Source organism: Vicugna pacos, chromosome 7 (assembly GCF_048564905.1).
Source record: "Vicugna pacos chromosome 7, VicPac4, whole genome shotgun sequence".
In the NCBI taxonomy this organism is placed as follows: domain Eukaryota; kingdom Metazoa; phylum Chordata; class Mammalia; order Artiodactyla; family Camelidae; genus Vicugna; species Vicugna pacos.
In genome coordinates this window covers 77,828,277-77,852,774 of record NC_132993.1, presented here as the reverse complement: position 1 = coordinate 77,852,774, position 24,498 = coordinate 77,828,277, and the positions used below count along the sequence as shown (strand labels likewise).

The following is a 24,498-nucleotide window of genomic DNA, read 5'->3' as shown; positions in this document are numbered from 1 at the left end:
CCTTTTAGACTGACAAAACCTAAATGAAGATAGGCCACAGTGGGCTGAATCTGGCAAAACCAAACCCCACGTGAAGATCGCATTCACTCCCTGCGTCTGTCGTGTACTCTGTGCGAAGCCACTCTCCACCCTGTGATGCTGCGAACAGCAATGTTCCACCTCGCCCCCCTCAGCGGCCTTGCCACAGTTAGGACATTCTTTCTTACACCCGAACAAAATCTCCTCCTGCTGGAACATAGCCTGCTTTCTCTATTTCTATCTGCTTTCTTTTTGGTTAACATCCTGCTTACAACAACCATTGCTGTATTTTAAAATAATTAAGCTCACCTCATTTTCTTGCTCTAGGCATTTGAACCGTATCTGTTCTTCCTTTGACCATTGCCAGTTTCTCTACATCGCTCTCAGAATATGGAAACACTTATTTTTTTAAAAAAGATTCAACATTATATAGCCAGTGAGCTCCTGGGCTAGCTAAATAATATCAGGTGATTTCTAATTTTGGCATAACTCTTCTTTTCTATAAATATTTCACATTCTGCATATATTCTTTAAAGAGCAATTATAAACACTTATAAATTATAAATAGTATTTCATGGAGCATCAGCTGGCATCATCTGTTGATCCAAATTAAAGCCTTTCCAAACCTCATCATCTGGGAGGAAAAAATTGCATACCATGTGTATTGTTACATAACCGATTCCACAGTCAGAATTCTACTATTGGACCGATCAGTTTAAATAGCACAAGAACAGAGATATTTTTGCCAAGAATTTGTTTGGGGAAAGCAGCATCTTCTGTTGTTACAAAGTGTAAAATGCTATTTGAGGATTTATTATTGATTTATTCCCTAACCAGGGAAACCATGTGAGTGAATGGAGAGCTGTAAAGCTGGAAAAGACCTTGAGAGGTCAGAGGGTGCGTAAGGCATTTATGTGAATCATCTAAGACAGATGGTTGTCTCTTTCATTCTTAATAGTCTTTAGGAAAATTAATTTCAGGATTCCTTCATTCATCTCCTTAGCATCTTAAAACAATCTTTAGAATACAATTTGAACATTATTTTATGTTCTTTAATGCTTAACAAAAGAAAACTATGTCTTTTCTACCATTAAAGGAAAAAATTGCTTAGGAGTGAGATAGCAGGCAGAGGGGGAGAAAAAAAGTCAAATAGTGCCTTTTGGTGCATTGGCTGTTTTTTTCTTTTGCAGATCATTACCCAGCTCAGGAAAGCCTGATGTTCCCTGTTCTCTCTATATGAAGGAGCTTCAGGGTTTCATTGCCAGAGTTATGAGTGACTACTTTAAACACTTTGAATGCGTGGATTTTGTCTTTGACAACACTGAAGCTATTGCCCGAAGAGCAATTGAACTTTTTATTCGCAATGCCAGTCTCATAAGACCTCTTGGTGAAGGTGGGAAAATGCGCCTTGCTGCTGATTTTGCACAGGTAAATTGATGCATAGTTACAAAGGGGGAAATGTTTCAGCCTCAATACTCTTTATTTAATGAGACTAACTGTGTATTCTTCAGTATTTTAAAGAGTTGAATCATGAAGTAAAGTAAATCTAAACCTAATTGGTTAAAAAGATAGGATATAAAGATACTTTCGTGCCAGATACTTTTCATTTGTTTTTAACAAAAGAATCATCACTCATCTTTGGTATTTCCATGTTAAGCTGAGGTAGCTCCTTCCACAGTAAAGCAGCATTTCCCATTTTTACATAATATGAGGCTTTGTCAACATTTTACAATCTCATCATATCAGTATTGATAAGAATAATTGATTTATCTTGCTGAAAAACAATGTAGGCGATTACATTTATCCTTTAAACGTTGGAAGGGGTGGTCTGTTGTCATGGAAAGAGAAAGAGCTCCAACACATTAGTGGCCCCTCCGCATTCCAGGCCAGGGTTCTGATTCATTTATGTGCACAGAGGACCAGGTTGATTATTTGATCTCTCTCGATTAAATAAGAGCACCCTTCTTGTGCAGTCAGCCTTGAGATCATTCCTCATGATCTGATGTGAAAGAAGTAAGATTCAGAAATGGGTAAGTCGTATTTACATAGCACGTCAAAGGTGAACTTATTTTTTAATCCTCTTAGAGCTGTTAGCTTTACTAAATAGTTTTTCAAATGGATTATTCATAGTGGCTTTGTCAGATCCTCCCTGTTTATAAAGACAGGCAAATTTTAATGTCCTTACTTATTCTTGTGTGTGTCTGGGAGCAAGTCTTGGTTCGTTATTCCCGCACAGAGAGAAGGACGTGGCAGTCCTCTGCTTGTACCGGTACCAGGGTGGTAGCCGTCAGGCAGTCCCTCATACCTGGTCGTTACAGTTAGGAGCAGGTTCATGTCCTAGTGTTTTGAGAGCTGGGCTCTTTGCATATTAATTGGTCTAGAATTAGTCATTTCATCCCTAAATGATATGTCCGAGACCACTAGGTCAGGGTACAGAGCCTTCCTTTGTGAAGTATGTCTTCAGTAGCCTCAGCATGAAAAAAGAAAGTCAGTGTTACTGTGAGTGAGGCTCCTTTGACCTTTCCCACTTTCATCAGCTTCATTCTCCGGCACCTGTACATTCTGTTGTTGCAGGTAAACGTCAGCTTAAAGAGGATTATGTAGTGTCTTACTTGTCCCCTTCCTGGGGTTACAGGCTGCCTGTTAAAATGAAAACGCAGTGATGTACCAAGACCTGCTCTTAATTGTTAAAAACACTGAGCTGAGCTCAAATGGGTATCTGTTCTTCCTTTCCCCTTTCCTCCTTAGTTTTGTTTTTCTTTTCCAGTCCTCTTCTCTCCCCAGGGCTCCCTCCCCCACCGGTTTATTTGCATTCTGCTCCAGCTGGTTCTTGAGTCACTTTCCTGGAGGCAGCACTTCAAGTCCAATTAGAGTGGCAGCCGAGCAGGAGACGGCCAGAATGGGAGTGCTGGAGGGAACGGGCTTTTGGGCTTTGTCTTTTATTTTAATGATCTATTCCCTTATGAGTCTTGAAGGCTGCAGAGCAGTGTCCTGTGACCCTTGCTCCCGCAGCTGGCACCTGCTCAAAGTGCTAAGCATCCGGGGCAGGCTTGAGCTCCCATCTCCCTTAAAACTGTGCATTCAGGATTTTATTTGCCATTCTTTCTTTCTTAAGACATGTTACCCAATAAACCACACCTTTTCCCCGGTCCCTTTCCTTAAGATAAATGAAACTCATCAATCATTGTTACTAACTTGTGCTCCAAGGCAGCCTCTGTTTTCCATTTCTTATATATAGAAACTGCATTTATGCAAACAGCATTTACTTGGTGTTAAGACTGTATTTTCCAGCCCTGCAGTGACATTTGTTGTTCTATTCTATGTGGGGCCGATTCCTTTGTTCAGTCCTGGACAGTGTCCCAGTTTCAGGACATCCTGCCACTCACCGTGTAGATGGTTCCCCATCCCTGTAGGTCGTGGGCACAGGAAAGACAGGTAGCAGCACCTTCTGAAGTTAATCATGGTTGTGACTAGTAGCTTTGGCAAAGGTCATCCAGCTGTTATATCATTATCTTTAAAAAATTAGAGTCACTTTGGGGTTTTTGTTTCATTTGATGTAGTTTCTCGTCACAACTGCAGTTCTGTGATACTGCACCTCAGTTTTCATACTCATCCTTAGTTGGAAGCGTTTTCCTGGGGTGAGTCAGAACACTCAGATGGCATCACCCTGACATTTATATTCATGACAGGCATCAGCTGGGCCTAGAAAGCCTTTTTGCTGCCTCATTATCGAAAGTTCTATCAATTTGTATTCAAAATTAAAACAAAACCACTGAGGCCCCTGGAATCAAGAACACACAAATCCTCTGTGGGTTTGAAAAGAGTTCTTGTGATAAAAGCGCCTGCTCTTCTGGCATAAATAAGAGAAAGAGAAGCGCTCAGGAAGAGACCGGTGGAGTAGGTTTGGGAATGCTGATTATTTGGCATAACGTCCAGTTGCAAAGACAGACAATGATGTGTTTTGAAGACTTCTTTAGGACTCCTGACTTCTCCCGACTGGCACCGGTGCACAGGGAAAGAGAAAGTCATTGCAGGGTGCCATCTGGAGCGTTCATGGTGAGGGAAGTGCCCAGCGTACAGCCCACTGAGGAATCAGGTCACGGGCCTGAGGTGGTTTCCTCCTGGTAATTAATTCCCTACTGTGACCACATGGTCTCTGTGTTTACACTAATCACACAGCACTTCTAAAGCTCTAAGCTTGTCCAAGGCCGCTGGGGTGCTGCTGATTCCAAATCTCTCTGGGGACTGGTCCACACTGCCCTCTGAACCACACATTCCCCTCTGCCCCTCAATTTTGTTTCTTCCCTGAGGGAAAGCATGGCTTTTGAGGTTGGCAGTGGTACTCCAAGCAGTTTCTATTTATTTCTGGTTGCCCTTTAAATATACATTTATATTTATTTTGCTTTTTGCCTGAAAATAGAAATTTAGGGAAAAAAGCCCAAATAATCAAGATTCTAATTCCTGTTGCCTTTTCTCCTGAACAACGTCAGGGCGGGAGTGCCCTAGGAGGATCCAAAGATGCCCTGTGGTTAACCACATGTCCGTGGTGGGTCAGGAGCGGCTCTGTAATTAGTTCACCGTGCCTGCAGCAGCTGACTGCTCATTCCTTGCAAACAAGAGAGCAGGAGAGATGCAGGGGCGTGTGCCACTTTTGTATCCACAGCTAATTACAGAGTCACCTCCCTCTAAAAGGAACACTCCTGCCCGTTAGAAACATGGCCTCGTTTAATGGAATTCTGGTGGAAGAAAACGGTTTTTAGTGCCCTAGAGATCCTTTATGGATGAAAAATTTATTTTAAACATTTAACATTTTGAATTTGTGGCATAGAATCTCCTGCAATTTTCATCGCTTACACAGCCATTTGAGGTCGTGTTCTCTCATACCATAGTTTTTTCCCAGCCACTTACTCATTTTCACATTCAGTCCTGCTCAAGTGCCAAGGCAGAGGTTGTCTGGTTTAATCTTCAGTGATGATGAAGCCCACGAGGGTAATTGAAAAAGAAATTGACAAAAACATTTCATGAAAAATACCTCACGTAATTTCAGCATGTAAAAAACCATTATACACACACATGTGCACACACACAGTCATAGGTATGTGATAATCACATTTTTACTTTGTGCTCACTGTAAAATACATACATGTTCTGTAGGAAACCAGAACCTTCCATCAAGTGAATAAGCTACCCAGGTCCCCAGGAGCAGCGCACACCCCGTGTCTTGAGTTGAGAACACTGGCTCAAAGCTGCTCTCTTTTGCGTTGTTGGCAAGAATCTGACTTTTCTTCCTTAGATTTCTCTTTTTGTTTACTTATTCTTTTGTATATTAAAGAGTTTTCCAAGCATGTGAGATTTCCCTCTAGGACATACAGGGTGTACTCTGTGTCTTCTAAATGCTAAAGAGAGAAATCCACCAGTCGCAAGTCATCCTCGAGACCAGCTGAAGGAGGGAGGCTGCCCTCCAGTTCTCCCCTGACAGCCAGTTCATACATTTGGTATCACACTTGTCATTTGCTTAATAATAATCAGCATGTGTATATGTGTGTCTGTGTAGACACACACATACCTTCCTTGTAATTTGGGTAAATAAATATTAGATTGTTTAAATAGATATATGAATCCCCTTCTTCATGGAATTTGAGAGAGCTCCTTGAAGGCAGCTCAGTCTAGTTCATCTTCTCATCCCCGTGTCTGGCTTGGCGCCTGGCAACAGTGGGGAGTCAGAAGTGTTTCTCCAATGAGTGATTGATTAGGTCTCCCTGGCTTTGCGAGGGCGAGGAGATTTAAGCAGGAGCTTTTCAGAAGGATGGCCAGCAGGACGGAAGCCCCACGTTTCTCTTATATGTTTTTCTTGAAGAAAGATGCTGATTTAACAGGGAGCAGCCTTCTCTCAGACATTTTCTAAACTGTTCTTGACCAGGGTCCTGTTCGTAGCAAGAATGAAGAAAGGGTTTATCATCTGAATACCACATAGGCAAAAATTTTGCTTATGCAGTTGGTCAATAAAGAATAGGTAGCCTCAAACTCCAGTTCATGACAAGTAAGATTTCCAGTCAGAGGAGGGAAGTGAAGAGAGGTGGAAGCAGTCATTGCTCAGTTCTTCACCCAGGAAGCAAATTAATTTACTAAAAAGTATTAAAAGGGGGAAATTTAAAAAACACTGATAATGCCAACAGTTAACAAGCACTTACGTATGCCACGCACAGAGTGCTTTGTGGGGTTATCTATTTTATTTGCATAATTTTATGAAGTAGGTGTTATTTTCTCCACTTGACAAGTGAAGAACCTGTAGCTTAAAGAAGTTAAGTCCAGGGCCACGCAGCTAGTCCTTGTAGGGGTGGGATTCTGACACAGACGTGCTGCCTCCAGTCAGCAGTCTTTATCCCTCGAACTAGCTGGGTGAAAACTGTCATCATTTATATTTAATATAAAAAATCTTGTGATACTGCTAAAGAAAGTGCAGGCACACAGTCAGTCTTGAAAGCCTTTGTCTGATTTTTCAATGGAGGGAGAAAGTTCAGTCTTTCTCCTCTTACATAACAAATATTTTTCTGTTTTCTTGAAGGAATTACCTCATCTTATGCCCCTTTAGTAGATAAATGCAAAAATTATCTAAGTTCTTACCTTTTAATAAGTTTAACTGACTTTTAAAACTACCTCCCAGTGCAGGTAAGTTTACTGAAAGCTACAACTTTCTATGATCCAGGTTTATCCCCAATTCACCTTAGGATTCTGACATAAAAAGCTATGGCATATCTTTTAATATTTCAGATGGAGTTGGCTGTGGGTCCATTCTGCAGAAGAGTATCTGATTTAGGAAAGTCCTACCGAATGCTGAGATCATTCAGGTGAGACACAGTTCTGTTACCACTTTCAGATATCCATATCCTATTAGCAGATAAATCCTCTCCTATTCATGTTGAACTGTATGAAATTGCAGTCATTCAACCATTTTGTGATCTACAACAGTGGCAATTTCATATGGTTCATCTTAAAAGTTATTCAAACCAGAAACTTGTGTAAAATTTTATGAAATGACTAGTGAGTGTATGTGTATGTTATTTTTGAGTTACAGTTCACAGGATAGAACTGGTAAACTTTTTATTATGCTCTTTCTAGGGAGATTTTTTTTTAGTTCTCCATTCTTGCAGAAATATATTGAGTAGTAATACCAGGCAGTTCATAAGTATATAGACATCTTTTTCTGAAAAATGTGTTTGTTCATGTATCATTTCCAACCCAATCTACTTTTTTAAATGTCATAGGTTGCATTCCATAACAAAAGTGTTAAATAGAGTATAAGAAGGACTGAGTTTAGCGATGAAATGCAGGGAACACCTGTAAATGTAGTGAAAAATTGGGGCTAAAGATGGCTAGTGCAGTTGAGCACAAAATTTAGGATTGAGCTTCCTAGAAACCAGTTCAAAAAGAAAGACAATGAGTTAATTCAAACTCATGATCCAGTTTAACCAGAAAGTCCTTTTCAGTTCCAAATGCTTAGCTAGGCCTTTACTAACTCAAATGTTAAGGAATATTGAATAGCTTATGACTAGTGTCTTCAATATCAGATTTTAAAAGATAAGATGGTGTTCACATGGCTGGTTATTCAGTAAGCCAGACTTCTCAAACTTTTCAACATCATGACACACATAGAAAACGTATACACACAAAGATCACCAACCCTGAGGGCACAGGCGATCAGCATAATACTTATGACCGGTCTGTGACCACAGCACACCAGATGGGAACCCATGATGTAGACTGCCCATAATACCCAAGAGCATAATGGCTTCTGAATGTTTCTTCATAAAGATAGGAAAGAGCATCCAGGCATGTGGCTTTCTGTAAACAAGACTCAGTACGAGACACTAGAGTAATGAAGAAGCAGTGTGCTCTTTAAAGGGCTGCTTCACTCTCTTACGTCCCCAAGCTTTTGGTGGAAAATGCAGGTGTAATGTCACTTGAAATAGAAGAACCCAAGGTTTACAGATACAGAAAACAAACCTGTGGTTACCAGGGGGAAAGATGGGGTGGGCAGGGACAAACTGGGAGTCTGGGATTTGCAGTACTGACTACTATCTATAAAACAGATAAACAACAAGGTCCTACTGTGCAGCACAGGGAGCTGTTTTCAATACCTTCTAATGTCCTATAATGAAAAAGAATATATATGTATGTAGATCTGAATCACTGTGCTGTACACCGGAAACGAACAACATTGTAAACCGACTGACTGTACTTTAAAAAAAAAACAAGCAAACCCAAGGTTGTTGATTGAAAGGGGAGGCCTATCCTTTACCTATTTGTAATTGGCAAAGATTTTTTTTTAATGCCAACACAAGAGCCTTAATTATTTTTCTCAAATGCCCATCTGTACAAAGTTGGGTTTCCAAAATACTTAAAGCGAGATCGTAAGTGTTTTCAGATACCTTCTTTGGATTAGCTCAAGCCTTTTATAAAGTATTTAAATATTTTGTTGAAGCCTTAGGGTTTGACACTACGAAATATGGACAAGTTGAAAGATTAAGAGGTCCTAAGGTTACCAGTCCACAAGTTATCTGGATGTACCATAAAAATAGCCTTAATAAAACTCTTATAAAGTCACTTACCTTAAGGCAATAACATGGCAATCCCAGTTGGGTGGTAGAAGGCAGCCCTGAGTAACAGAATCAGTTAGCGTGCTGCAGGATAGTAACCATCTAGTTATTTTTAAAGATATGGGAAAAGCTGTGATTTGGGATTTGCTATTTTAATTATTATTTTTTTTGATAGCCCTGGCTTCCGTGTTTAGTTGTTTATTCCACGTGCATGTATTAAAATAGTACTTATCTTCCTGTTCACTGAGGCAAGATGGCCTTTATCGAAGTGCTTTTAAAGTTGTGTCACAGAATGGAGATACAAGTTCTGAGGGTTTCACATGAAAGCAATTCTGTTTTAAGCCACTTAGGATTTTCTGTCACCCGTCCCAATTTTTACATGAGAAAAGAAATCTCTAAGGAAACATTTAAAGTTTGAATGGTGACACTTTCTAGTACCTGTTTATAGAAAAAAAATTAATAATTGGTTAGTGTATAATTTTTTAAAATCCTGCTTTTTATATCCAGCTTCTGTTATAGGGCAATGATCAGTCTAGGTGTGTTTCAGAATTCTGACCATGACTCGCAGTAAGACATCTTTTATGTTACAATCTGGCACATACTTACATGAAGACACACTCAGACCCCCGTGCACAGACAGATGCACACCCACATGTGTGCCACGAAACAGTAATTACTTCATGTGACGTTCTCTGTCATTTCTTTTTTATTAGATTATTTTAGCCCTTGAAATTGGCTTCATGACCCACTGTTTTGTGTCCAGTAGCTTCTTACCTTTCTCACAGGACCTTTAATTCTTGAACTTTAGCCACTCTAGTGACAGGGGCAAAGGTTTTTTCCTTTCTCCATCTGTAAAGACTTATGCCCTTTTCTCCTGGGATTCTGGCACTCCTGAGCTTCCTCCTGCAGACCTGTCAGCTCCCAAGGCCTCAGTACCTAGGTATATTATATAGGAACAGTAATTGTATCTTGCCTGAGGGGCATTTTTCATATTTGAATTCAGTGAACAGGGGCGGGAAACAGGCGGCCGAACAGCCCAGATTTATGTCTAGCAGTGTACTCCTGCCGTTCTGTCGAATCTACAGAAATCTGTTACACCGATCCTAGCACTCTCTCAGTGGTGTGAGAGGTCTTGGACGACCCTTTGATAAAGATTTTAGGATTAAGTGAATCAGGAAATAAAATGAAAATGTAGTATATTCTGGGGTAAATCTAGCCCTAGTCTGTCCATCTTTGGAGAAGCAAGATGTCAACACATGCCTGTAAACCTTGCTGAGAAAACCCCTGCCAGTCTCTGTTCTCGTGAGAGGGGAATCGACTCAGGACGGCTCACCTGTGTGGTGGTCCTACAGCGCCCCTTCCTAGAGAAGAGTCGTCAGTACAGAGTACTCTTTATTCCAGTGTGCCAACTCTAGGCCTTGTATTTGCTACATTCGAAAACACGTTAAGAGATCTGCCTCTTCTCTAGAATTAGTCCTGAGCAGCTACGTGGCAGGGCCCACCCTTTTTAACCCCCCATCCGCGCTGTGGGCCGTGACAAGGAAAAGGCCTCATCCAGTGGTTGTGTGTGTGATTGACCTTGGCTCTTATTTATGGGTCTCCTCCCTAAAGATTCTCAGTCACGTCAAAACCAGCTCAGTGGAGGTCAGTAGGAGATTGGCTAAATAGAATATGCCACATCTGTAGGACCAAATGTATGTAGCCATTAACAATTTATGTTGTTGTTAATATCTAATAATAGGAAAAATACTTCCTAATGCATCATGAAATGAAAAAACAGGCTATTACACAGTGTATGTGCTGTGATTCCTCCTATTTTTTAAATAATCATGTATGTGTGTATAGAGAGGAGAGGCGAAGGGGAAACAGCAAAATGTCACCGTGGGATAGTAGCGTTCTTACCAGTGATTTGTCCTTTAGAGGTTTTCTATATTTTTCAAATCTTTTGTCTTGGTGGTTTTATATTTGTAGTTTGAAAAGTCAACAAATAGACTTAACAGTCCCTCTTGCAGTGTTTCTCCCATTTAAAAATAACAACGGAGCCTAAAAATAATGTAACATATACTGAAACATACAGTATGGGGAGGGGGGCGGGAAACAGGCGGCCGAACAGCCCAAACCCAGCAGGTGCGGAGGCGGCGGCTGCAGGAGGGACCCGCGGGCCGGGACCCAGGTGCAGCCCAGCCCGGCCTCCCCCTGCCACGCAGCCGCCCGCCGCGGGCACTCCTCCTTGACGGTCATGTTAGTGGACTCTTTAACGAGGCCAGCAAGCTGCCTGCATACATCTACATGTCACTGTCCGCACAGAGCTCCCTGGGCAGCGGGCGTCTTCGCTTACCCCGGAGAGCATGCTGCCTCAGAAAGCGGCTGACATGAGGGGTTTGCTCCTGGGTGGTTGATGTTTATACACGAGACACCCGCGGCGGAGCTGCGAGGCCCCATCTTGTCCGTCCCTCTGCAGCCTTGCAGTGTCCCCCAGTGGTGTCTGTAAGGGTAGTTACCTTTGCTCCACCTGGCCAGGCGCCTGAGAGCTCCGACCCTGGACGGCCTTGGTGCAGGAAAACCAGGGACAGACAGAGCCACATGCCTTTCACGGCTCAGGGACACAGGCCCTGCCTTCAGCCAGGCCCCAAGCCCTGGCTCCCAAGGGAACAGGCTCTTCCCCGAATGTTGCCCCCCCCCACCTGCCCTGCTGGGAGGGACGTCCTCAGGTTTAATGAAAGAGCCCTGAGAGCTGTCAGGAGACGTGGGCTGCTCTGATGCTTCTGTTAGCACGAGGGGTGCTGGGAGAAGGAAGGCCATCAGCGACGCTAGAGTGTGTGTTCGCACCAACTGTGTGTCACTGTCAGAGTGGTGAGGGTTTTCCACATTTGCCGCTCACACCCGTGATCACCTGCCGCCTGAAACCTGCGCGGGCCATGCCATCATCTCTGCCGCTGCCGTTTTTAGTACCTTTAGCAGTGGACCCCCAGATGTGCTCCATTCTTCCCACTTACTCCATCCTCTGCAATAACTGTTTCCCCAGGGTCTCTAGATTCTTGATTCCAAGTGTCTGGTGGCAGTGTTGAAGCCACAGGGAGGCCACGTGTGGGGCTTGCTTTGCTGTGCTGTCTGCCACTTCTCTAGCCGTGCTCGGAGTCCCTGGGCAAACGTGGAGGGCTGGACATGTCGTTTATTGTTGGTTTTATTCTAGCCGCCATGATTTGAGCATTTACTATATGCTAACAAGCCTGTGTTGAGTGTTGTACTGATATTTTCTCGCTTCGCCCTCACGACCGGGTTGAGAGTCGGGGATGATGCTGTGAAGTCAGGGGCTGGGGGGCGAGTCGCCAGGGTTGCCTGACATCATGTGAGGGTTGCAGAGCTGCATTTCAGACCCGCCGCTGCCCGACCACGTCCTAGTCCAGAAATCCTAATTTGTTTTCACTCTGACCGGTCCTAGAACACCCTGTGACTGCTTGCGTGAATCCTCCAGGGAAATGTCAGAAAATGTTAAAGAGAATTTAAACTCCCCACTTTGATGGTGGCCTCCTGCTATGAAATGGCTCATCTCCCTGTCTTGTGCTGCAGACAGGCTTCCAGGAGATGCCTCGGGAATCTCGAGGCAAATGTGCACTTTTATCGCTAGAGAGCACGTGCCTGAATCCTGCCTCCTCTCCGTCCTGGTCCCCTGGGCTCTAAGACAGGGAACTGGAGGACCGCTCACCTCTCTGCTTTCAGTCCTGACTCACCCCCAGTCATCAGCCTCCTGGGCCATGCCATTCTCTTCTGGGACACACATGGCCCTCCTGCCATGATGTCGGGGCTTCTGTAAAGCATCTCCACCGAGGCCCTCACCTCCTGCAGGCCTCCCACACTTACCTCTTCCCACCTTTCAGAAGCCCTCACTCTGTCCAGTGCAGGGAGGAATCCTGTTTGATTTCTATGCTGCTTCCAGATCTCAGTGCTGTTGCCGCCTTCCCAGGCCCCTCACCAAGAGGAGGTTTGGAGTCAGGGTGGCGGCAGGTGGCACAGAGCACCCCTGATGCTGTCTGTGGATGCGGGAACAGCAGGACTGTGGTCTTAATTCACTTCGTAATCGGCCTCAACAGAAGACTGACAGCTACACAGCTGTGAGTCACTTAAATGTGGAGAGCCCGGGCCAGAAATACTTCTGTCTAATGGGACCTAAGACTTGATTAATTAAGACTACCAGCTGCCTATAAAGTTAATTTTGAAAGTGCTGTTGGTTAGAGTTTCTTTCTCTGAGAATGATATTGTGGCATTTGGGGTATCTGCATTTTATAACCCCTTAATTAGCTTCTTTTTGTTCACCATATCACCTCAGATGGTGACTTGTTTTTTAACTGCTGGTATTTCAGATTCCACCTGGAATCAGGGAGGAGGGAGGTTCTCATGCTGTGTTCTTTCAGACTGTTAAAACAGGCATCAGAAACAAAATGTCTGCTTTTGATGTTTACAGGTAATTATGCCAGTGATGCATAATGTGGAATCAAATCCAGTTTTGCTTTCCCTGGCTTCTTTGGCAGTCCTGTTGGTAGCTAGAGTGGAAGATTTGGTCTTGTCAGGAAAATAACAGCTGTGACTCAGAGCTCCAAAGGGACAGGTGACTGACCAAAAGATCCCACTTCAAAGTGAGCTGGTTTCTATCAGGCCTGCCCTGTGCGGGCGTCACACTCAGCAGCCTTGGTGTGTAGCTCGGTTGGGCTGCTGGACGTGGCATGTTACAGATCCTTCCTCTCTCCCTGTCTCCCTCCCTCTTTCCTGTCCTTCCTCCCTTTCTGCCCTTGTATTGTTTGCAGTTTGCATCAAGACTATATTGAAGGAAAATAAAGAAAAACACAAATATTAAAACCATAAAACTAATTAATTGCTGTAGATAAATTTCAAATTTGACTTTAAAGGTCCTGAAGCCAAAGATAAAAGAGAAACAGAATCAGCTGTGTAAGTCTTGTTTTCCTCCTTCCTTCAGGAGGGAGGAAATAGATCGGTTCTTAGGAGAAAGTTCAGTGTTTCTCAGTACTGACCTGTACAGCATCCGTGCACGGGACCTCATGTCAGGAGCACTGAGAGATGTGGGACCATAACTCTTGGTCACCTTTGTGTATTAGAGGCAGAAGGGGTTCCATCGGGCTGCTCTTCAGTAAGTTGAGGACTGTCTGTCATACAGGACTGACCCCCATCTCCTCGCATCACAAACCAGGGCTAGGATGAATCCTGCCATGGCGCATGCCACAGGCCAAGAGTCGGCTTTTCTGGGGAAGGGGGATTCTCACAGGACCAGGACAGCCGGGACAGAAGTGTGGGCAGGAGCTCCCCTGTCTCCCCATGTCCCTCCCAGTGGCCTTTAGGGCATGCCAGGCCTGCAGTGGGAGCCTGTGACCCAGGGGGAGGAGCCGCCTCCCCACGGCCTCTCTGCCCTCTTCCAGCAGCCCTGTCGAGGGACGGCCTGGCCTCCGGCTGGACTGGGTCTCCAGGGCTGCTTGGGGAGCCGGCTGCTCAGCACCCAGGAACCTGGGGCTGTGAGCTGTTCCGCTTCCCCTGCCAGGGCATCAGGGCCCCAGCCTGTGGGAGGTGGAGCCGGCGGGGGACAGCCTCGTCCCGTTACCACCCAGAGTCAGCTGCCAGGGGCCTCTGACAGCGCCGCTCACTGCCCACAGGACCTTCAGGTCCCGCCAGATGAAGGTGATTCCAAGAGAGGCTGTGATAACGTGGTTCAAGTATGTGGGTGACTAGTGGTCTTTGACTCATGGCGACAATCTAGGGTACCTTCAGGTAGTGTCCTGGAAACATTCATTTTCTCAGATAGGTTTTTCTGTGGGAGTTGTTGACAGTTTGAGGTTGTATGTTCTCCAGGGCTCTCTGTTTCTCTCTGAGAATCAGTCTGTCTGTTGTAGACAGGATGAGTGGTTGCTACAGCTGATATCCTACAAGAGGCTGCCTGGCAAAGTTTAGAGCCAGGCTTTCCAGGTTGGAGTCCGTGCTCTGCCCCTTCTTAGCTTGTACTTGATCGCTCCTCCCCCTTAGTTTACCTGTCTGTAAAATGGGGGGGGGGGAGGCGGAACAGTGCCTATCTCATAGGTTGTGTGGAGAAATAAATGAGTTCACATTTATAAAGTTCTTAAAACAGTGCCTGGCATGTTCTAAGTGCTGTATGTGGTCGCTCTTACTGCTGTTGTTAAAACTAGGAGCTTGGCTAGTTGGAGACAGACCGGCTCATCCTCATGCAAAGGTGCCCGCAGGCCAACCCAAAATTCTCTCAGTAGTGTTTTCATACCTGATTGGGTGCTGGACTCAGTGCCCACGGCTCTGCAGCGTGGAACTCCGTGAGATGGGTCCTGAAAAGGCCAGTGCACTGCACAGGGCCACACGCTCCCACGGAGTGCCTGTGGTGGGGCTTGATGGATTTCTGGTCACAGGCAACACGAATGAACTGAAGTGTTTCCCCAGGATCTAAAGAAAATAAATTACAGAATAATGTTATTTTACAAAACAATTGAAATTAGAACAATCTCTACCAGGGATAAATTTCACTTATAGAATATTTAATATGAAGACATTCTTACAGTACTCTGGATCCAGCCAGAAGCAGCTGTCTGGAGAGCACTCTGGCTCCTGACGTCACGTCGTCCCACCATCTGGTCTGTCTCCAGCTGCACACGAGGAAGTAACCTGGGTGAGGGAGGGACAGAGCCAATTTACACGCTGCTCTGTCAGGAGACGCTGCTCCCATCCCACCTCGAGATTCAGCCTCTGCAGCTTGGCCTGGAATTAACTCTTGTCCATCCGAGCCTAAAGCCAGGGAGGGGTAGATAAAAGTTTCAGATTCTTCTTGCCAGCCTTTTGAATAGGCGGTAGGGGATTGGTAATGGGCAAATCTGCCTCAGGCCCCTGTAAAATGCAGAAGTACCCCAGAGATATTACGGGTTTGGTTCCAAACCACTATAATAAAGCGGCTATCACAGTAAAGCAAGGCATATGAGTTTTTGATTTCCCAGTGCATGTAAAAATTATGTTTACACTATAATCTATTAAATGTGCAGTAGCATTCATTATGTCTGAAAAAAAAATTTGCACATAGCTTAGTTTAAAAATACTTTATGGCTAAAAAAATGCTATCATCTGACAATGCCAGGTTGCCACAAAACCTTCAGTTTGTGGGGGGAAAAAAACACCATACCTGCGAAGCACAATAAAATGAGGTGTGCATGTCATGGGTGGTGACACCCAGACACACAGTGATATTAGAAGGGGAGAATGTTCACTGAGGCAGTAATTTCATATACAAGGACATAACTGCCCTTTGAAAAGTTGCGTAGAAAATGTTTGAATTTACCCACATTAGATTATAGCCCAAGGAAGGATTTAGTGTAAAATGAAAGCTGAAAGTTTCAACCACCATAGGAATCTGTTACTTCTTACTACTTGAAGGCTTTCACTATGTGCTTTAATCTGAGCCTTTACGACCTCCCTAAAACCTCAGGGGATTCTGCTGTGTTACCTTGAAGTCAGTTCAGACCCAAAGGCAGTGAGCTGGGTGTCAAGGATGGAGCTGAAGGGCAGGTCAACCTGCGTGCGTGTGTGTGCACACGCGCACAAGCGTCTGGGCTGAATTAGGGGGTTAAGAAATGGTTAAGAATCAGACAGTCTCAGCAGACTGCCACTATTCATTCGTCTGCCACACACTATGCTGTTACGCTGCTGTGCAATTATATTGTACTAATATGCTATTATGATTCTTTTACAAAATCGCCACTTTCCGTGTTGAGCAGCATGAAATAACTTCTGCTTTCCCTCCCTTTAGACCACTGCTCTTCCAGACAAGTGAACACGTGGCCAGCAGCCCTGCGCTGGGGGACATTATTCCATTCAGTGTCGTCATTCAGTTTTTGTTCACAAGAGCACCTGCTGAGCTGAAATCCCCCTTCCAGGTAATGCAGTGAAGCTAGAACCCTCTTTCCCATCTTTCTCCTTAACCCTTCGAGTGCGGCCCCGCTCACTGAAGGTGCCTGGCCTTCTCTTGCCTTATTTAGTCGTGGATCTGTGTCTAGGCAGTGAATGATTAGGGAGGAAAATTCCCCCTGCCCAGCCCTTACTTTCTCTGCAGAGTCAAGATTACCTGATGCATCTAGAATGAGCCCACTCAATAACAGTGACACTAGAAATGTATGTTCATAAATCTTTTCTGACGGAGGCCTCGTTTCCTTGGCTGACCCACCTTCAGTTGGCAAATGCACGAGGCTCCCTGGGAGTCAGGGAGGGCTGGGCCGCCTCCCTTCCGGCAGTGTCTGGGGTCCTTGTCCCCGGGAGTCCCCGCGAGTCCCCGCACCAGCGTGGCGGGGCATGAGGGACAAAGAACGGGATGCTCTCTCTCCCCTGACTGTCTTCCCACCCCGCAGAGGGCGGAATGGTCCCACGCGCGCTTCTCCCAGTGGCTGGATGATCATCCCTCTGAGAAGGACAGGCTCCTCCTCATCAGGTAAAGCCCCCTGTTCCAGGGGCACCTGCCTGTTCTTGCAGCCGGGGCGGGGGCGGGGGTTGAGGGGGTGGGGGAGGGAGGGGCGATGGCGCTGCGGGGCCGCGGGGAGGAGGAGGGAGCCGGGCGGGGCGGGCATGTACGGTGATGCGCCTGTGGGGGACCTCCCTGCGCAGGCGCGTCCTGGGGCACCGGCAGGTGCGGATTTTGAGCACAGCAGTTGTTGCCCTCCCTGTCCTCCACTTCCGCGACTTCACAACCCACTTTGTGCTGTCCCGGGCCTGGTGCGGCCCTAAGGACCTTGCGCTGCTGATTTTGAAAACAACCCTCAGCCATGAATAGATTCCTTGCCGGGACTCCACATTTTCTGCTTCATTTCCGCTTGGGGCGGTTACTGAATTGGTGCGCAGACGTGAGTAAACGTGGTACGTTTATTAGTAGAAAACAAGGACACCAGCAGCCTAGTGCCTCTCCAGTGTGGTTCTGCACGTGTGAGCGCGCACAGACACGCACACACCCCGTGCACCCAGCTGCAGCCGGGGTGGGATGCTGCCACTGGCACACACGACTGTTTAAGCATCTCTGTTCCATCAGCATTCTCCTTTCAAATTCCTCTCACCACGATCTCCGGAGACCTCTTAGCCACCAGATCCAAACATTTCTGTTTTCCCCTTCTCACTCTGCCACCTCAGCTAGAGGTGACCACCCTTCCTTCTTGAAACTCCTCATTGACTGACAGAGTCCACACATTTTTATGACTGTGCACTATGTGCCCAGCCCTGGGGACACAAGACAAACCCAGACAGGCCCCGCCCTCTCGGCCCTGCCATGTCGCCCCCATCATGTTTCTGTTCCAACCTTTCTGGCGATTTTTTCTCTGTTTTGTTTGCTGAATTGTTGTGTTCTGCCCACTCCTTAAATGCCATCACTTCCCGCAGTGTGTTCCTGGCTCTTTCCTTCACATTTGATCTGTCCTTTGGTTCCCAGGTGAGCTCACCCAGACCCGGGACTCTAGGGACCTCTTCTCTCCTGTGGCTCTGGGTCTGTGACTCTCCTTGGTGGTCCAGGGCCTCGGGCCAGCAGACTTGCTCTTCTTATACTGCCATTCGCAGTCCCACAGAAAGCAAAGCTCAGTCCCTGAATGTTAAATCATCTTTCCTCTCAAACTTGCTCATTCTCCTAGGCTCCCTGTCTTGATTGGGGTTTCACCATCACGTATGTCCAGCCAAGCTGGGAAACCTTCAAGCCATCATTCAGTACCTCTGTCACCCTCATTTTCCAAAGCCAGTCAGCTGTACCTCTCAAATCGCTCTTGAAGCCATTCTCAGCTCTCCCAGGGGATCCTAGTGCTGTTGGTCTGGAGACCACAGCATCAAACAAGCCTTTGTTTGAGCCTAAGTGCAGGGCGTGAGTTGGGTGCTCCAAAGCCAGCGTGGGGCTGGTGTGAAGCGGTTCCCAGCCTTGTTTGCATGCGGGAGTCGAGCTTGGAAAATCCATAGGTCAAGGCCGCACCTTCACCTGCCTCAGAGCCTCTGGGCTGGGATCTGACAGCAGGATGTCTTAAAGCGGCCCAGGCAGTTCACAGCGCAGGCAAGGCTGAGCCCTGGCTGTCACCCTGAGAGGCTCCACCAAGGAAGGAAGCTGCAGGGGGTTGTTGAAAAACTTCAGCTGGTCAGATTCTGGGGGTGGCACTGAATCCTCAGGCTTGGTGACCAGAGCCCGGGTGGGCCCGGCACCTGTGTGGACTAGCCAGGGCCCTGCCCTTTTCCCTGGCTTGTCTGTTACCACCTTAGCTGTGAGCATCTGACCAAGAAATGGGGGGCGGGGGGGCACCAGGTGAATCTGTCTGGTTATGCCTGGTGCCCTCAGGCTCTGGGTGTGGATGCGGGACTCTGCCTGGGGTGAACGCGGGGTTTGCAGTGTCCGTGGATTTTTTTGCCTGAGTCCCATAGACTTGCTCAGCCGCAGCCCCTGTGGTAAGAAAGGAGGACTCATGATTCAGTCAGCTGAACTGGGTTCGTTTTTTGTCTTGTTAACAAGTTGGAACGAGCTCATCTACAACAGTTGCCCTGCTGAGGGCCCATGACAAATCTGTTTTCTTTCGCTTCTCTTTAAAAATGTCTCCCAAGTTATTTCCTCAGCAGTGCTGTTGCTCAGCCTATATTTAGCAACTGAAAATCATGCTCAGAGACACTGTCATGCTTTCTGCAAAAGGCCTGCCCATCACTCCACACAGGGCTGCTAGCGGAACCTTCCTGCCCAGGAAATGAAGCCCTCCTTGGGGGATTCCAGAGCCCTGGGCTCCCGCTGCGGCCCGGGTTGCTGGCAAGGAGGGAAGCTTTGTCCCAGAAAATGTTCTTTCCTATCTGTTACTGCAAACTGATTTCGTCCCTGCGTCCTGAAGCACCACTAATGAATTTCTTGCCCCTGTAGATAAACCCAGGGTGAGTATTGCCCTTTAAATGTCAGTACGTTTGTTTGAGCTCTGGGGGCAAACCTTGTCGTCCACCCCTCTGCTGCCCCGGGCGCAGTACGTTCAGCTGGAAGTAGGGCTGAGCGAGGGTCGCGCACCAGCTGCCGCACGACAAATGGCAAATGGCGAACTCTCTTCCGCCTTCCTCTCAGCTCCCTTTTGACACCAGATATTTCTCAGGAGCTTGCATGGATGCTAGTCAAGTTAATTTCGAAATCAGAGTAATCACTGACTCATGGGGCCAAATGGCGTAAGTGGGGAAGAGGGTGCCTTGTCGGCCTCCCGCAGGCCAGTGCTGCACACGTGCAGGCCATCGGGTGCAGAGGTGGCAGCCCGGGGACACCTGAGGGACACCCAGGGGTCTGGAAGTGGTGAACGTGTTCTCAGGAAAGACTGACATTTTGGTGCAAAGATTTCTCAAGCTATGCAGAAGTGGTAGGATTGGCCGCAAACCCACTGACACTTGCTGTTGGCCGTGGAGCAGCCGCCCTCCTTACTGCGGCCTCTTCTCCTTTGCTGTCTCTGAGTCTGAGAGGGGTGCTTTATGGTGTCAGAACTGCCCACAGGCTCTGTTTGCCGCCTGGCACTTCTCAGGTATGCAGTTCTCGGGCAGCCCTCATGTCAGGGGCATCCTTGGAGCCCTCGCCCTCCTGCAGGCGGCTGGGCCTGCGGGCTGGGAGCCATTCCCTCAGCTGCCCTGTACTTCTGCACACCACACGACCGCTGCGGACAGAGCTAAAGTTCGCTCCCTCCTCCTGGTGTTCCTGTGGCACGAGACACCTACCAGTTCTGGAAGCTGGGTGCCTGAGATGGGACTGAGGGCAGGACTGAGCCAGGGGAAGCCTGTGAAGGCACATGGTAGTTTTAAAGTCATTTACAGGTTTCAGTACTAAGCACACTGATAATTAATGCCTGACAAAAATCAATTTTGTGTTCCATTGGAAACCTCCACTTGGTTAGTTGAAATCACATTGAACAGTGTTGCTGTGCTGCCACAGTCCTTCCTCTCCTGTTCGCACAATTCCTATACTAATTCTTTCCCAGTAAGAGTAACTTTAATTATCTCCCCATTTTGGATGCAAACCAGAGTTGAGGCTCTTACATAATGCTTGGCCTGACTTCCAAGAAAGCTGATGTTTTGCTCAAGCAAATGGGTAATACAATAATCGCTTGAAAATCTTGCTCTGATTTTACGTGGGAGGGCAGATTTAATCTTTCTTCTCTCCACAGTTCTGATGGTGTTTTGATGAATACCAGAAACACTAACCAAACTCACTTGGGCGCTTTCTTCCACGTGCTGTGTAGTCACTGTAACTGTCTTATCCATCCCATGCAGATGAAAGTGCTGAGTGGATTTTTGTCCATTTAATAGATAAAATGAATGTAACCAATTCACTGCAGAACATGACAGTTTCTGTGAACTTCAGTGCGTTAATTTCTAAGACTGATACATACATGTCATGTCTCAGACAGTGGGACCCTTGATTTCTCTTCTGTGTGATGTGCAGGGACATCATGTTGGGAGTGGGCCGATTGCCCAGGATGCTACAGCAACTTGAATAGTATCACAAAAAGAAGCAGTTTTTTCCAAGAGAAACCCCTTCATTTGAGGCTCAGCTGTGAGGTGAACGAAGCTACCTCACGTATTGTCTTGTACTTTTGAGGATCCCTACTCTTGTGTTTCTGTTTCCATTCTTCAGTGCTTTTGTCTTTCCTTTTCATGACAATTCTGTCTTCCTTATTTCTAATTGTTTTTAAATTCATTCACCGTGTACTTGTCAAGCACTGGGTCCTGGGGCTACATAAATGAATAAAATAGCCCCCACCCCTCAATGTTGTTACATCTTTAGGAAGGAAAATTACCAAGGCACACACCCTTACACTCTAATGTGCCTGGGAGAAAAGCAAACAGCTTGCTCCTTACGTGGAAAATCTGAGGCCCTGGGAAGCGTGGTGGGGAAAACCGTATTTGAGTACTTTATAGGTACAGATATGTACCTGGAAGAGCCAGGTGCTTCACAGAGAATCTTTTAATTCTCACAACTAAACCCTATAGGTATTCTCCCCATTTTGCAGATGAGCAAATAGGCTCAAAATGTGCCCTTTCGGGGCACAACCTTGTTAAGCAGAGACATTTTCATATCTGAGGAATATTTGCACCAGTACTCTGACCCCTCCCTGGATGGGCATCAGGGCTGGGCTAGGAGTCAGATGGGGTGGAGCTGCTCTGCACGTATGTTGGCAACACAAACAATGGAAACTGGTGATATGAGGGTCTTTTTAGGCCACAGCAAATGGTCTAGAACTCAGCAGTGGCACCAAGTTGGAGGAGGGCGACGATGAAACCGGTGGAAGAGGGCAGAGCAAGTGATGCGCTCCAGGCGGCCACCTCTTGCAACAGTGTGGCAGGTCCTCTAGCACAGGGCTGACAGAGCCAGGGTGACCGCCACCTATGTGGCTGCCGCAGTAATTAGGGCATAATGTGGCAGGATTCAGACTGAAGCCAAGGGGAGAGGAGGGACCGGATGTGGTATGCGTAAGGTAAACAGGACTTGATAACTGATGAGGTGTGGGATTGAAAGAGAATTTTAGAGACCTTGGGGAAATGATGGTGTCTTTTGCTGAAATAGGGGGAGGTGAGCAGAGCACTACCCTTGGGGTGTTTTGTTTTTTTTTTAACCCAAGGTTTCGTTTCCTTTTTTTTTTTTTTAAATAGACTTCAGTCATTAGAGCAGGTTTAGGTTCACGGCAGATTTGAGAAGGAAGAGATTTTCCATATACATATACAGCCTCCCCCATTATTAACATCCCCCACCAGAGAGGTCCATTTGTTACAATGAGGGGAGCCACGCTGACATCACAGTCACCCAGAGTCCACAGTTGACTCCAGGGTTCGCTCTTGGTGGTGTGCATCCTGTGGGTTCGCGCGGCCCTAGATTTCTGACAGGTGAGTTTGAGGGATACCTGGCAGAAGTCAGATAAAGATGTCCAGAAGACAGAAGTCAGGAGGGAGGTCAGGGCTGGAAATAAGAGGTTGGAGATGCAGTTACTATAGTCACTGAAACTGTGACAGTGGGGTGCCAGGGCACTGCCGTGTGAGCGCTGAGCAGGACGGACTCCTGGCAGGTATATTTATTCCCTGTGAACAAATGAAAATAAGAAGCAGACCTGCCTAAGAAAGAATATTTTCAGTGTTTGGGAGCAAACAGGTAAGAATTACATATTAGATGGGGCTTGAGACGGCGTATGTGAGCTGATTAACGGTATTAACTTACCGTTATCTTAGAGTTTGGAACTTTATGACCAAAATGTGATGGTTATACTTGGAACTTAAATAGACCAACAATGACAAGTATCTTAAAAGGTTTCTTTCTAGCTCAACTGAAACATGATCTAACACTTAAACAGAGCATCTGGTTCAGGGATTGGAAAACTTCTTCCATAAAGGGCGGGACAGTAAATATTTTGGTCTTTGGAGGTCATGCGGCCTCTGCTTCAACAGCTGGGCCCTGCCGTTCAGTGCCGAGCGCCGCCGACGCCGCCGCCGCGTGAGCCTGCGGTCATAGGGCTGGACCCGGCTTGTGGGTGGTTTGCTGACCCCGATCATGAGGACATACCTTGGCTCAATCCAGGCTGCCTTACCACATAATTTGCTAAAAATTAGAGCCTAAGAGCAATGTGTCCTACCCGTGGGCTCCTGTTCCGTCAGTGAACGGGAACCCACGGCCCCCGCGGTGGCAGTGCCGGCGGCCCCGCCCCCAGCGCTGAGCCCTCTCCGCGGCGCGAGCGCCCCCTCGTGAGCGCTGCGAGGAGGACGGGCTGCTGGCGGCTTCGCGGAGGCCAACAGGAAAACGGAGGAAAGGGACACAATCTGAGGCCAGAGCGCCTCTGACTGTGGTTAGCCCAGGAAGTACAGTGCAGGCTCGGGGAGGGCTGCTGGTCACGTAGCTTGTGGAACTGGGCAGAGCAGTTCCAGAAAGGGGCTGCTTTGGTGCTAAGCTGATTTCTTTTAATTTTTTTGACATTGTTTTCATTTTGGTTTTCAGGGGAGCCCTGGAAGCTTATGTTCAATCAGTAAGAAGCAGAGAAGGCAAAGAATTTGCACCAGTTTATCCCATCATGGTTCAGCTGCTTCAAAAAGCTACGTCTGCTCTTCAGTAATAACGTGAAATCTTTCCTCATCTCATTTTGTGCTAACCTGAACAAGGCTGGCAATTAAATTGTAACGCATTACTTCTAGAAGACAGCTACTATCTCCAAGTTTAAGACTGTAATTGACTTTCCTGTTTTTCTTACTGATCGTTTTGTTTACCTCTTAAACTCTTCCACCTTAAGTAGCATAAAATGTCAAAATTCATCAACTTCAAACTCCATGGACCTGATCTTTCCAGGACAGCCAACTCTTTTCTATGAGGTGGGTTAAAATTTCTTTCCCATCACATAACAGAGTCCCCACTGCTTCTTAAGGGATATGATCAAGTTTATAGTAAAGATGCTTTTTTATCCTCACTGGATAAATGTACACAGCCTAGTGCTTTCCATACTTGGCTGCACATTAGAATCACTGGTAGCTTTATAAAAAAAAAATGATGCCCAATTTGTATCTCATATTAACATGCCTAGGGGTAGGAGCCAGGCATTAGTATTTAAAAAAAAAAAAGCATTTACAGCATGCAACAAAGTATGGGAACCACTGTCCACCCAGAGCTAAGATGTGCGGCTAAATGTTTTCCACGTGTCATACTGTATCTTTACTAAGGGTAGAGCAAGGTTGTCTTTACACGGTGTCATCTTATTAAAAGCAGACTTTCTAATGCAGATGCCAAGATAAAAATTTTTACGAAGATTCTTATCAATAGCTGATAATCTGGTTTGTTTTTCTATTGCTCTTGTTACTAACACTTTGGATTTTTTTCTTTTTAACTCTTTGAAGT

The 24,498-nt window shown here is 46.4% G+C and overlaps 1 protein-coding gene across 1 annotated transcript in view; it reads left to right on the top strand.

The window, feature by feature from the left end:
- The window catches only part of COG5 (component of oligomeric golgi complex 5), a 238,230-nt gene extending 214,433 nt beyond the window's left edge, over positions 1 to 23,797 (top strand). Inside the window, exons 18-22 of the mRNA XM_031679789.2 lie at positions 1,209 to 1,446; positions 6,790 to 6,866; positions 16,420 to 16,546; positions 17,015 to 17,094; positions 23,611 to 23,797. Of these exons, the coding sequence (XP_031535649.1) occupies positions 1,209 to 1,446; positions 6,790 to 6,866; positions 16,420 to 16,546; positions 17,015 to 17,094; positions 23,611 to 23,725 (637 nt within the window). The 3' untranslated portion in view covers positions 23,726 to 23,797. The remainder of the gene's footprint in view (positions 1 to 1,208; positions 1,447 to 6,789; positions 6,867 to 16,419; positions 16,547 to 17,014; positions 17,095 to 23,610) is intronic.
- Positions 23,798 to 24,498: the final 701 nt, after the last annotated feature.